Genomic DNA, 13,714 nt, shown 5'->3' on the forward strand with positions numbered 1-13,714 from the left:
TATAGGATATACACTGAGTGGCCAGATTATTATGCGTTCAGAGATCATAATAATCTGGCCACTCAGTGTATATAAAGAGCCAGGGTCCATCATGTCCAAAACAACCGAAGGCTCAACTGAACACCAGAAGTCAGTCCTGCAGTCACCGGTCACCATGGTGACTGCCGAGGGGGCTGCGATCAGGCCTGGAGAGAAAAAGAGGGTATGATCACAGCCCCCGTGACAGCCAGTGCTGGGTCGGCATGACGGAAGTCAGTCCTGCAGTCAGTGAACATAGGGTCAATTAATATTAAGTGAACAAAGGGTCAATTAATATCTCTTTGCGAGTTGAGAATATAAAGTACAGTGTAGAGCAATTACTTATATTATTTCACATAAAACTCTTTTCAACTAAGGTATTTTCCTTATTTAAAATGTATCTTTATTGTTGAAAATATTACAGATGTCCCTTTGTTTTAGTTTTTTTTTTTTTTTTTTTTTTTTCCCCATTGATCTCCTCCACCCTGCACCCGCCCCTTCCAGGACTTGCCAGCCTATTGTCTGTGTCCATGGGCTATTCCAATCTAATACATAAAAATCTAGAAAGATTTAGAGAAAATAAAATAAAAGATATTCCAGGTAAATATTGAACAGAAGAGCTGAAGTTGCTACATGAATACTGGATACAGGCTTTAAGCCAAAAAACAACTCATGAGATAGAGTTAGTCATTGTAACATAACAAAAGGTTCCTTTCAAAAAAAAAAAAGGTTCCTTTCACTAAAGAGATAAGATGGTTCCCAATACTTATACACATAATAGGACAGGGTGGGGGTTCAGAATGAGCCTCACCAGGATGTGTTTCAGTGGTATACAGATTTTTGAGCTAAGGGCAATTTTAGCTTCGGCTCAAGTGAAAATTCTACCCCTCCCTTTAACGACCAAAAAAAAAATTGAATTAGAGGCCTTGCCCATAATAAGACATTATCCTATATAATAAAAGGCTAATATGCAAATTGACCAAACAGCAGAACGACCGGTCGCTATGACACACACTGACCACCAGGGGGCAGATGCTCAATGCAGGAGCTGCCCCCTGATGGTCAGTGCACTCCCACAGCCAACCTCCCACAGCCTGCCAACCTCCCACAGCCCCAATAGGCCCTGATCACCAGCCAGGCCAAGGGACCACACCTGTGCACGAATTCATGCACCCGGCCTCTAGTTATAGATAAATAACCAAATAGCTTTCTGCACTACAGCTACTCTTCACGTCCCTTTCCCTTTTATTGCTAATTTTGTTAATTGTTTTGTTTCAGGGTTTTCACTCATTGGTAGCAAGAACTGGTTGAAGATTGTGAGACGCATGGATTGTCTGTTGTTTGGAACAACGATAAAGGCAAGATGCTGTGTGGCCAACTGTTTTTAAGCAATTGACCACACCCTTCTCATTTTCTATGTGCACATGGGGGGTTTGGGAGTTTCTCTCTGCAGGTGAGATGGTACTGGAATAATACACATGTTTAAGAAAGGTTTGCATCATGAGCAGAACATGAAACAAGGACTGTAGAAAGGTAGAAGCCAGTTAGTAAGAAGATGTTACTGAGGAGTCAGGGCTCTGACAGATCTGTCTGAGAAAGTCAGGCAGCCATGCTCCATCACCCAAGCACAAAGTGAAGGGAAGTGGAATGTATCATTTGCCTTACTAGATGTTAAAAACTTGTGTACTTTTGGCTCAGTGGTTAGAGTGTCAGGTCAGGCAGAGATGGGTTGCAGTTTTGATTCCTGGTCAGGGCATGTACCTGGGTTGCAGATTCCATCCTGCCCTGGTGGGGGCATGTGTGGGAGGCAACCAATCAATGTGTCTCTTTCACATCCATGTTTCTCTTTCTCTCCCTCCCTTCCTCCCTTCCACTCTCTGTAAAAAGTAATGGGAAAATATCCTCAGGTAAGGATTAACAACAACAACAACAAAAGTTGTTTTTTTTTCAGTGCTTCACTGAATGTATCTTTTCATTTTTCTCTTTAATATTAAAAATTAAATTCATTTTTTTATTTGCTGTCTACCTCTATTAAACATAAAGAATAATCCTCACCAAAGAAACATGTGGACTAATCACCTGGGTTGTTTTCTCTCTGAATTAGCTATAAAAAAAACAATCTGTTAACATTCACTGAATAGATAATATTGAAATTTAGGTGAGAGTTCCTAATTTCTAACGGCTCATAAACTGAAAGTCGGAAGAGGTCTTCAAGAGCATCTAATAGAGCCCTAACTGGTTTAGCTCGGTGTACAGAGCGTCGGCCTGCCGACTGAAGGGTCCCAGGTTCGATTCCAGTCAAGGGCATGTACCTTGGTTGCGGGCACATCCCCAGTAGGGGTTGTGCAGGAGGCAGCTGATCGACGTTTCTCTCTCATTGATGTTTCTAACTCTCTATCCCTCTTCCTTCCTCTCTGTAAAAAAATCAATAATATATATATATATATTTCTTTTTTTTTAAAGAGCATCTAATAGAAAGGGCTCACCCTGTAGTACACAGGTCCTCCAAGGGTCCTCAAAGAATACAGGGATCCACGAACTGCATGGATTTCCACTGACCTCTAATTGAAATTTACCTTTTCCTTCAATTATGAATGTAGGCAGCAGCCCAGTCATATTAGACTTTTGCACCAATAGAAATCACAGATATTTCATATCCCATCATAGTTGTTTCAGATATCTGACATGTCATTTATGCTCATCACTACCTCAGAATTATGGTGGTTATTCATCCTAGGACTAAGATCTTTTTATTGAGCATGTTAATAAGAAAGCATATGTATTATTAGTTCACACAAAAAATTAGTATGTTAATATTGTAATAAACCATTTCAGTACAATTGGCTTTCTTTGTAATCTTATGTATTTTGTGCAATTAAAAGCGTTGTTCTAAGAAGGGGCCCACTGGCCTCACCAGATTGCCAAAATGGTCTGGAGCACATACTCAAAAAATTCATGAACCCCTGTCCCCCTTTTACACAGGAGGAAAGTGAATTCAACCTTAGCCACAGCCACAATTATAACCAACTGTCAGAGAACGGGGCCACCCATTAATCTTCTGACTCCCAGCCCAGGACTGTGTCATGATGAATGAATGTATATGTGTGTTTTTTTTAAAGTTACACCATGCCATATGTCTGATACTTGAGTTTTAATTTTTTCCTGATTATATATTACTATTTAAATTTTAACTAACTATAAAGAGCAAAAAAAATCCAGTCATAATTTAACTACTCAAAAATAATAATTACATTAATGACAACAAAAAGCTGTATCAGTAGGTAAAGGGAGGTTGGGGGAGGATGAAGAAGGTAAAGGGGGTCAAATATATACTGACAGGAGATGAGACTCCGGGTGGTGAGCACACAGTAGAGTATACTGATATATTTTAAAAATGTACACATGAAACTTAGAATGTTATCACTAACCAATATTATCCAAATAAATTTAATTAAGAAACAATCATATTCACATCTTGAAGCTTTTACTAGGCATATGTATTATATCAGCATTCAGATGCATGTGACAGAAAATCCAGGTATAATGGCCCCCAAAATAGGGGTTTAATATTATTATTATTATTATTATTATTATTATTATTATTATTTTACTAAATAAGAAATCCAGAAACAGGCAGCGCTAGCTAGCTTTGGCCCAGCAACTTCACAGTGCCAAGGTCAACATCTTTGCAATTCCCTTGGCCTCTCCCTCACATTTACAAAATGGCACTACAGCTCTATTTTATTTCTGTTCAAGGAAGACCAACTTCATCAGTTCATTTTATAAGGAAAGCATAAACTTTCCTATATAGCTCTCTAATTCCCACAACCCCTAGGAGATGTCTATTTCTGTCTCATGGACTAGAAAAAAAATAATGTAATGTGGCCATCCCACATGGCAAAATGAGTGTTTGGCTTTTCTAGCCTCATGGCACTGAACAGTGTCTGCCATGTAGATACTTAAAAAATTGGGATTATAGCATATAGAGTGCTTTGTATCCTGCTCTCTTGTCATGTAACATTTATATCAGAAGTATTATGCCAAGTCATTTTTTTAGTCTTTGAAAACATGATTCTTCATGGCTATGTAGCATTTTTTTGTTTGGATACACCATGATTCAATTATTGAATTCTCAACTTTTCACTGTTACAAATATGTTTTGATTGTCATAAGAATTTATTTACAGTGTTCTTGAGATAGAAGTCCTAGAAATTTCAACATTTATTTAGTAAGTTTTCCCTTCAGATAGGTTGTCAATTTCTACAGCAGTAGCAATCTATAAGAATGCTCGTTCGTCCAAATCCTTTCCAATAGAGTGATACAGTTTACATTTAAAAACTTGTTTCCAATTTGATAGGCCAAAATGAGCATGTTCCTTTAATTTGCATTTCTTTGGTAACTAATGAGAATAAACATGTTTTTGTGTTTGTTAGCTATCCATATCTCTTCTGTGAATTGCCTATCTACTGCTTTTGCCTAACTTTCCTCTTCAGAGTATTTAGATACTATCTGTAGGGAGATTGCATGTTATGGATGTGTATAGATTATATGTTACATAGAAATATATATTTATGTATTTGTGCAACTAAATAATGTTCTACATAATATTTATGTATATATCATATAATATATAGATTTTTAAATATTTAAGGTTAGGAAATGTTTGCCTGGTGTAATATGAGTGGTACTCTTTATCCCAGAGATATTTATAGCTGCTTATTATTGGATTTTTTCTATATTATTTAGCTTCCTTACTAAACTTTGATTGACTCTGATAATTTATTAATTTCCAGGAAAGTAATATTATAATTTACAATGATAAGGTTTTTATTTTCAGTAGTTTATGCGTATTACTTTTCTCACCTTACTGAATTACCTAGACCTTCCAGAACACTGTAGTTATAGGGTTAGTGTCATGCTTGACATCTTGCTGACCTGAATGGGCAGACACATTTAGACATAAAGAACATTTCTGGCTGTTGATTGGATATTCTTTACCATGTAAGGGAGATATTGTTTCAGTTATAGTTTACTAGAGGCCCGGTGCACAAAAGTCTGCACGGGTAGGGTCCCTAGGCCTGGCTGGCAATCAGGACAAATCTGTGGGGCAACCAGCAGGGTGATCAGGGGGCCCCCCGCTGGCATCCACCTTGGCTGGCCTGGCAACGCCTTCTCACTGGCCCCGCCCCCCACTGATGCTATCAGTCAAGCCCTGTGGGCTGGGGCAGCTCCTGCATTGAGCGTCTTCCCCCTGGTGGTTAGTGCGCATCATAGTGACCTGTCATTCCGCTGTTCAGTCAATTTGCATATTAGCCTTTTATTATCCTATCTAATAAAGAGGGAATATGCTAATTGACTGCCCGCCCTCAAAGATGGTGGCTCCCACAGCCAATAAGGAGGGAATATGCTAATTAACTCTCATGCGCTCAAAGATGGTGGCACCCACAGCCAATAAGGAGAGAATATTCTAATTGACTGCCACACCCTCAAAAATGGTGGTGCCCCATGCCACAAGATGGCGGCGCCCAGTCCCCTCAGCCCCGCTGGGACGACTGCCTCAGGAGTCTCCCAGTACCCTCAGCCCTCAGCCGCCCAGGGCCGGCCCAAGGTGCAGGTAAGCCTTGGATGGCAGCTGCCCTGGCACCCAGGGCTGGCCCGAGGCACAGACAAGCTTCGGATGGCAGCTGCCCAGCCGACGCCTGAGGTGCAGGCAAGCCTCAGATGTCAGCTGCTCAGCCGCCCAGGGCTGGCCTGATGTGCAGGCAAGCCTCGGATGGTGGCTGCCCAGCTGCCCAGCCACCCAGGGCCAAACCAAGGCTCAGGTAACCAGGGCCGGCCAAGGCTTGCGCTGCTGGTAGTGGCAGCAGCAGAGGTGTGATGGGGCATCACCTTCCCCTGATCGCTGGGTTGCCTCCTGCCCCTGAGGGCTCCTGGACTGTGAGATGGGGCAGGCCGGGCTGAGGGAATCCCCCCTCCAGTGCATGAATTTTCCCCTAGTATAGGATAAAGTCAATAAACCAAAGTAAATAATAGTATCTTGATAGGTGTCAAAAAGATTTGAATAAAATTTAATATGTAATCCTGATGAAAGTATTAGCAAATCCTATATAATAAAAGCCTAATATGCAAATCGACCAAACGGTGGAACGACCGGTCACTGTGATGCACACTGATGACCAGGGGGCAGACGTTCAACACAGGAGGTGCCCCCTGGTGGTCAGTGCTCTCCTAAAGGGGGAGCACTGCTCAGCCAGAAGCCCTGAGCCAGGCTTACTGCTGGTGAGCACAGTGGCAGTGGTGGGAGCCTCTCCTACCTCTGCAGCAGCGCTAAGGATGTCTCACTGCCTGCTTAGGCCTGCTTCCCCCAGGGAGCGAGCCTAAGTCATCAGTCAGATCCCCCGAGGGCTTCCGGACTGAGAGAGGGAGCAGGCCAGGCTGAGGGAAACCCCTGAGTGCACAAATTTTGTGCACCGGGCCTCTAGTCTTATATAATAAAGAGGTAATATGCAAATTAACCCTCATGCCCTCACAAGATGGCTTCCTACGACCAGGACGGCAGGAGGGTTAGTGAGGGACGATCAAACAACTGAACAAGCAGGCTGCATGGGGCGAACAGGCCATTTGCGGGGGGGGCATGAGAGGCGACCAGGCTGGCAGGGGGTGGGGCAGTTGAGGGTGACCAGGCCAGCAGGGGTGCAGTAAGAGGCAACAAGGCTGGCAGGGGAGGGAAGTTAGGGGTGACCAGGCTGTCAGAGGGCCGTTGGGGGCAATTAGGCTGGCAGGGGCAGGGCACAGTGAGGGGTGACCAAGCCAGCAAGTAGGAGGCAGTTGGGGGCGATGTGGCTGGCAGGGGGGCAGTGAGGGGTGATCAGGCTGGCAGGGGAGAAGTTAGGGGTGACCAGGCAGGCAGGCAGGTGAGCAATTAGGAGCCAGCGGTCCAAGATTGTGAAAGGGATGTCCAACTGCTGGTTGGACAGCAGTTGGACATTCCCAAGGGGCCCGAATTGGAGAGGGTGCAGGCTGAGCTGAGGGGACCCCCCCCCCCTCACGTGCATGAATTTCATGCACCGGGCCTCTAGTATATTAATATTGAACCAACAGATTCTTCTTTTTGCCTTACCTGGCAAAACGTATCTTTGGTGTTTCTTGCCTTGGGTAACTCTAGTTAACCAGGTATTATGTAATAAATGACATTATTTAAATTGACAAAAGAAGTATTTTGAAATAAAATGTTCAATCTTTTAACAGCAATTTAATATAACATAAATCCTGTGATAATAAAGATTGTATTTCTTTTCTCTCTGGCTGAAATAAATAGATTGTATAAATTCTGCCTATTTGTACTTCCTTTTGTCCAGGAATTCTGATCTGAATGGTCCTGGCAGATTGGCTAACAGTTGACACATAATTTCCTTTCTTTTTTCCATTGATTTTTAGAGAGAGTGAAAGGGAGGGAGCGAGGGGGAGAGACAGAGAGAAAAAAACACAAACATCAATGTGAGACACATTATAGGTTGCCTCCCGCAAGGCAGGGCAAGGAAGAACCTGTAACCCAGTTATATGCCCTTGATCAGGAATTGAACCCTAGACCTTTTGGTATACAAGCCAACGTTCTAACCACTGAGACACACCTGCCAGGGTCATAAAACCCTTTCTGAAGGGACTTTGTTTCAAAGGAGCAAACCCAAACCATTGTCCTCTTTACTTCTCACCCTACTTAGATCGCTGAAGAATTTTTTTATGATTTTCTCTAGTCTAGCTTTGGTTTCAAAGCAAAGGATCAAAGAAAAGCTTAGGTCCTTTTTCTGGTTAAGTCCTTTCTCTCTCCTCTCCCCTCCATTTCCTACAATAGAGGAATTCACTACTCAAAGTGGGAAACTGCTCCATTTGTGGCCCTAGTGGTGATGGAAAACTTACAGATCTGAATGACTAATCTAAAACCAGTGGGAAAAGCCCATTGAGGCCTCTGATGCCTCCGTGGCTCCTCCTGTGTGGTGCTAGCTGGGCCCTGTGCCTTCCATGTACAGAGACTGTGGAAGGTCAGCTGTAGGGCCTGTGGCTTCAGGCTCCATGCGCAGAGTCAGAATTTGGGGGAAACCTGACTTTCTTGTGAGTACAGGAAGATAGTGTGAAGAGACAAGCACTTACCTGGTATCCTTAACTTCTGTTTCCTTAAGGAGTCTGTGTAAAGGAGGATTTTCTATTAGTTGTGATAACTTGAAATGAAGTTTTTGAAGTAAGGTGAGAACAATTTAACATGTAAGTCACCACTTAACATATAGTAATTTTGAGCTAATCTCCTTAGAGCATAGAAACTGAGACTAGCCCTGAGTCATTTTGTTCAGCTTGCTGACTGAAGGGTCCCAGGTTTGATGCCAGTCAAGGGCATGTACCTCCATTGCAGGATCGATCCCCAGCCCCAGTCTTGGGCGCATGTGGGAGGCAACCAGTCAATGTGTGTCTCTCACATTGATGTTTCTCTCTGTCTCTCCCCATCCCTTCCACTCTCTCTAAAAATAAGTGGGAAAAATATCCTTGGATGAAGATTAACTAAGAAAAAGAAAGAAAGAAAGAAACTGAGACTATTTTGGGGGCAGTTGATGGCTGTTACTATATATTGAAAACTTTCCATTTTACAGCAATTGAATTGAAGACTTTTTGACTTTTCATTATGGCATAAAAAGAAATCTCATCAAGATTTTCAACCTAGAGGAGAAACCTAGATGGCGGCATAGGTAAGCACCTAAACTGCTGCCTCTCACAACAATTTCAAAACTACAACTAAAAGACAGAACGGACACCATCCAGAACCACAGGAAAGCTGGCTGAGTGAAAATTCTACAACTAGAAGGAAAGAGAAAAGCTCACAGAGAATTGGAGGTATGGCAAAGGGTCTTTGTGCGCGCAGAGAGGAAGGGCGGCTGAGAGCCTGGCTGACTTTCTCTGGCGGAAGGGAGAAGGAAGCCCCCGACCGCACTGAACCCCAGTTCTGACTGCACTGAACCCCAGTTCCGGGCGAGCCCCTGGGGACCCACGCTCTTACGGGGGGAGTCTGGACTCTCGGTCGGAGACTAGGGAGCTGGGGAAGGCGGAGGACTGAAAGTGTGCGCGTGCCAGTGCGCACAAGGCTGAGGAGGTTGCCACAGGCTTTCCCTAGTGGAAGGGAGTCGGAGGCTCCTTACTGCACTGAGCCCCAGTTCTGACTGCACTGAACCCCAGTTCCAGGTGAGCCCCTGGGGACCCACGCTCTTGTGGGGGGAGTCTGGACTCTCGGGCGGAGACTCGGGAGCCGGGAAGGCAGAGGTCTGAAGGCGCGCACGTGTGGGCAAGGGCAAGGCTGACGGGAAGCCAAGACTGAGACTCCACCCCATCCAAGCTGAGCACAGAGGCTATTGCAATTTGGCAAGTCTAATCCTATAAGGCTGTCTCCTGCACCGAACTTCTCCCAGCATAGACACAGCTGATCCTTACAGCCAACTGGCCTGGAGGTCAATTCTTCCCAGTGATACCAACAACAATAAAGACTTAATTACAACAAGGCTGTACACACAGTCCATAAAGGGGTGCACCAAGAGTATCCACCTCAGGTTAACTGGGGAGGCAGACCCACTGGGCCATAGTGGAAACCTAGCACACAAATCTACCTTACCAACTCAGGGAAGCAGTGAAAATGCGGTGTCAAAGAATCAGATCAGCCCTAACTGGTTTGGCTCAGAGGATAGAGCGTCGGCCTGCAGACTAAAGGGTCCCAGGTTCGATTCCGGTCAAGGGCATGTACCTGGGTTGCGGGCACATCCCCAGTAGGGGGCGTGCAGGAGGCAACTGATCGATGTCTCTCTCTCATTGATGTTTCTAACATTCTATCCCGCTCTCTTCCTCTCTGTAAAAAATCAATAAAATATATTTAAAAAAAAAAAAGAATCAGATCACAAACGAAAGAAATGGAGGAAAACAAACGACTGGATATAGAATTCAAAAACACGGTTATAAGGCTTTTTAAGAATATCCTAGAAAAGGTCGATAAATATAACGAGACCCTCGAAGATATGTAAAAGGACCAACTAGAAATTAAACATACACTGACTGAAATAAAAAATATTATACAGAGACCCAAAAACAGACTAGAGGAACACAAGAATCAAGTCAAAGAATTGAAATACAAAGAAGCAAAAAACACGCAACCGAAAAAGCAAAAAGAAAAAAAAATCCAAAAAGTTGAAGATTGTGGGAACCCTTTCACGTCCCGCGTGGTTCAGGGTTCCTGTTCAGGGTTCGGGTTCTGGAGAAGGCTGCACACAAATGAAAAGAGACTTGGAAAAGTATTAATTTAGAAATATTGGGGGCCAGGCAGGAATCCAACTCTAGTGGAAGGACTACCCTTTGCTCTGGCCTTGCAATCCCTTTTATTGAGACTATGGGATACACCCATAACCTTTAGGCAGGAAATTCCAATAACAGAAATTCACATAGGAGAAACAGAGTTGGAGGCTGCTTCAGCTAACAATGTTTCAACTAAACAGTGAGTGATTAAAACATTTTAGGTTGTTGACCAGCCTTCCCAGTTTCCTGGCCACATCTTTCTATTAGTGGTAGAATGATTGGTTTCCGGCATCTCCCCCGTTTCTTTCCTTAAAAAAAATCTTCTATCTGCAGACCAGAAATAAACACATAAGAACAAAAATGTTTGAGTCCCAATTTCAATGTCCAACAGTTCTAAGTCCGTTTCAGTGTCAAACAGTTCCTTATGTGTATACGTCAGCAATGATATCTGGATGGTGGCAATGCAGGTCCGACCCTCTCCGGTTTGGTCCCAGGCAACCTGCAGCGATGCACAGCTGCTGACTGCAGCGTCTTCCATCTCTAGACTGTTTCTCCTCTTTGTCTTCATGGCTGGAGGATTACTGTCAATTCCTCTCTGTTGCAGGAATCCACATGGTCTTGGAGTTGTTTTCTGAAAATATACAAACATATTCTCTACCAAAAGTTAATAAAGGAATCTTTTCTATAAATTTTACTTGGGATCCTTTTTATTTTTTTCCCAGACGATTTTCCTTTGGCCTATTTTGATACCATGTATGTTTTTCATTGGTGTCTTGCTGCTAGCATTACAAATGAAAATGAAAATTTTTTAAAGTAAAAATTTTCTAGACGTAATTTACTTACAGAATATTTTTCCTTACATGCCATTTTTCCACTATCCCCTCCTTTTTTGAATGACATTGTAGAATAATATCATGTAAGGATATCCTTTGCTCTAGGCCATGGCAATTCAATTTCAAACTGGCTGTCAATTTTTTTTTTTTGTATAGACAAGGTCTTAGTTACATTTTTTGCACCTCTCCCAGGAGCAAGTAGTGATAGTCCCCTACTTTAAAGGCCAAAAACTTTATAACATCTAAAAGTAAAATATAGTTATTAATTTTTATTTGATAAAGCTTTCCATGCGATTTCAAGTATCAATCGGTTAAATTTCAAAAATATTTCCTTTGAGAAGAGAGAACAAATTTCCTGTATTACTCCGGGCCCTTGGAGCTTTCCAAGAATCATCTCTGTTAAAGCCTTGAAATTTTAACATGGAAAAAATGATCAAATATATATATATATATATGTATATATATATATATATATATATATATATATATATATATATATCCATATCTGATTTAATTACCACAACTATATAATTTCTCCCAATTTAATTTGCACTTTGAACTTTTGAAGCTGGCAAGTCAAACATTTAGCAGTTCCTAGATTAATAACAACATCCTACTTACTTCGGGGGAAGTTTCAGCAACAGATCTGGCCGAATTTCTTTTCATGCTTAAAAGATAGACAGATCTTAAATTTTTTCTTTCTTTTTCGTTTTCCAAAATTATAACTAGCACCCAATTTGGCCAAGATTTGCATTTCCCTGTGAGTTCTTTTATAATTTTTAAATGAAACCTTAAGTAATCTCATTGCAGGAGAGCGGATAGCCTTGCCCTCTCCTGCCACCTTTGAATTTCTCCACACCAGAGGCGGTTTTTGCAGTGGAGTTTCATTTCTTATTACAGATTTTAAATTCCAAATACCAATTAAGATTTTAATTTGAATAAGAAACCACATTATTTTATAACCTAATTCTTCCCCATTAGCCTGGCTGAAAAAGATGTTCCCACCCTAGTTACAGATTGCGACTCTGCAGCTAGTCCATGGGCTTTGTATGCGGTGAACCTCCCTCACCTTTTTCTAGGTGAATTTTTTCCTTTCCTTCGCTCTTAGGCGAAAAATATCATCTCCTCCAGAAGTCCCTGTTCGGGCGCCAGATGTGGGAACCCCTTTCATGTCCAGCGTGGTTCAGGGTTCCTGTTCAGGGTTCCGGTTCTGGAGAAGGCCACACACAAATGAAAAGAGACTTGGAAAAGTATTAATTTAGAAATATTGGGGGCCAGGCGGGAGCCCAATTCTAGTGGAAGGACTACCCTTTGCTCTGGCCTTGCAATCCCTTTTATTGAGACTATGGGATACACCCATAACCTTTAGGCAGGAAATTCCAATAACAGAAATTCACATAGGAGAAACAGAGTTGGAGGCTGCTTCAGCTAACAATGTTTCAACTAAACAGTGAGTGATTAAAACATTTTAGGTTGTTGACCAGCCTTCCCAGTTTCCTGGCCACATCTTTCTATTAGTGGTAGAATGATTGGTTCCCGGCAGAAGATAGTGTAAGAAGACTCTGGAACAACTTCAAGCATACCAACATCAGAATTATGGGGGTGCCAGAAGAAGAAAGAGAGCAAGATACTGAAAACCTATTTGAAGAAATAATGACCGAAAACTTCCCCCACCTGGTGAAAGAAATAGACTTACAAGTCCAGGAAACGCACAGAACCCCAAACAAAAGGAATCCAAAGAGGACCACACCAAGACACATCATAATTAAAATGCCAAGAGCAAAAGACAAAGAGAGAATCTTAAAAGCAGCAAGAGAAAAACAGTTAGTTACCTACAAGGGAGCACCCATACGACTGTCAGCTGATTTCTCAACAGAAACTATGCAGGCCAGACGGGAGTGGCAAGAAATTTTCAATGTAATGAATAGCAAGAACATACAACCAAGATTACTCTACCCAGCAAAGCTATCATTCAGAATTGAAGGTCAGATAAAGAGCTTCACAGATAAGAAAAAGCTAAAGGAGTTCATCACCACCAAACCAGTATTATATGAAATGCTGAAAGGTATTCTTAAAGAAGAGGAAGAAGAAAAAAGTAAAGAGAAAAATTATGAACAACAAATACATATCTATCAACAAGTGAACCTAAAAATCAAGTGAATTAAAAACCTGAGGAACAGAATAATCTGGTGAATATAATAGAATCAGGGGCATAGAAAGGGAGTGGACTGATAATTCTCAGGGGGAAAGGGGTATGGGGGGTTCATGAAGAGACTGGACAAAAATCATACACCTATGGATGAGGACAGTGGGGGGGAGGTAAGGGCAGAAAGTGGGGTGGGAACTGGGTGGAGGGGAGCTATGGGGGGAAAAAGGAGAAATAATTGTAATAATCTGAATAAAGATTTATTTAAATTAAAATAAATAAATAAATAAATAAATAAATAAATAAATAAAAGCAAAAAAAAAAAAAAAAAGATTTTCAACCTAGAAATTCTTTTTGTTAACCCAGCGGCAGGTTTTTTCATTGTACTACCCCATAG

General features: G+C 42.1%; 1 protein-coding gene across 1 annotated transcript in view; it reads left to right on the top strand.

The window, feature by feature from the left end:
- Positions 1-242: 242 nt before the first annotated feature.
- REC114 (REC114 meiotic recombination protein) overlaps positions 243-13,714 on the top strand; it is a gene marked incomplete at its 5' end in the record, with an annotated part of 39,071 nt that continues 25,599 nt past the window's right edge. Inside the window, 2 exons of the mRNA XM_080654442.1 lie at positions 243-267; positions 1,297-1,376. Of these exons, the coding sequence (XP_080510568.1) occupies positions 243-267; positions 1,297-1,376 (105 nt within the window). The remainder of the gene's footprint in view (positions 268-1,296; positions 1,377-13,714) is intronic.

The sequence above is a fragment of the Plecotus auritus genome, assembly GCF_963455305.1.
Source record: "Plecotus auritus genome assembly, chromosome: 1".
Lineage (NCBI taxonomy): Eukaryota > Metazoa > Chordata > Mammalia > Chiroptera > Vespertilionidae > Plecotus > Plecotus auritus.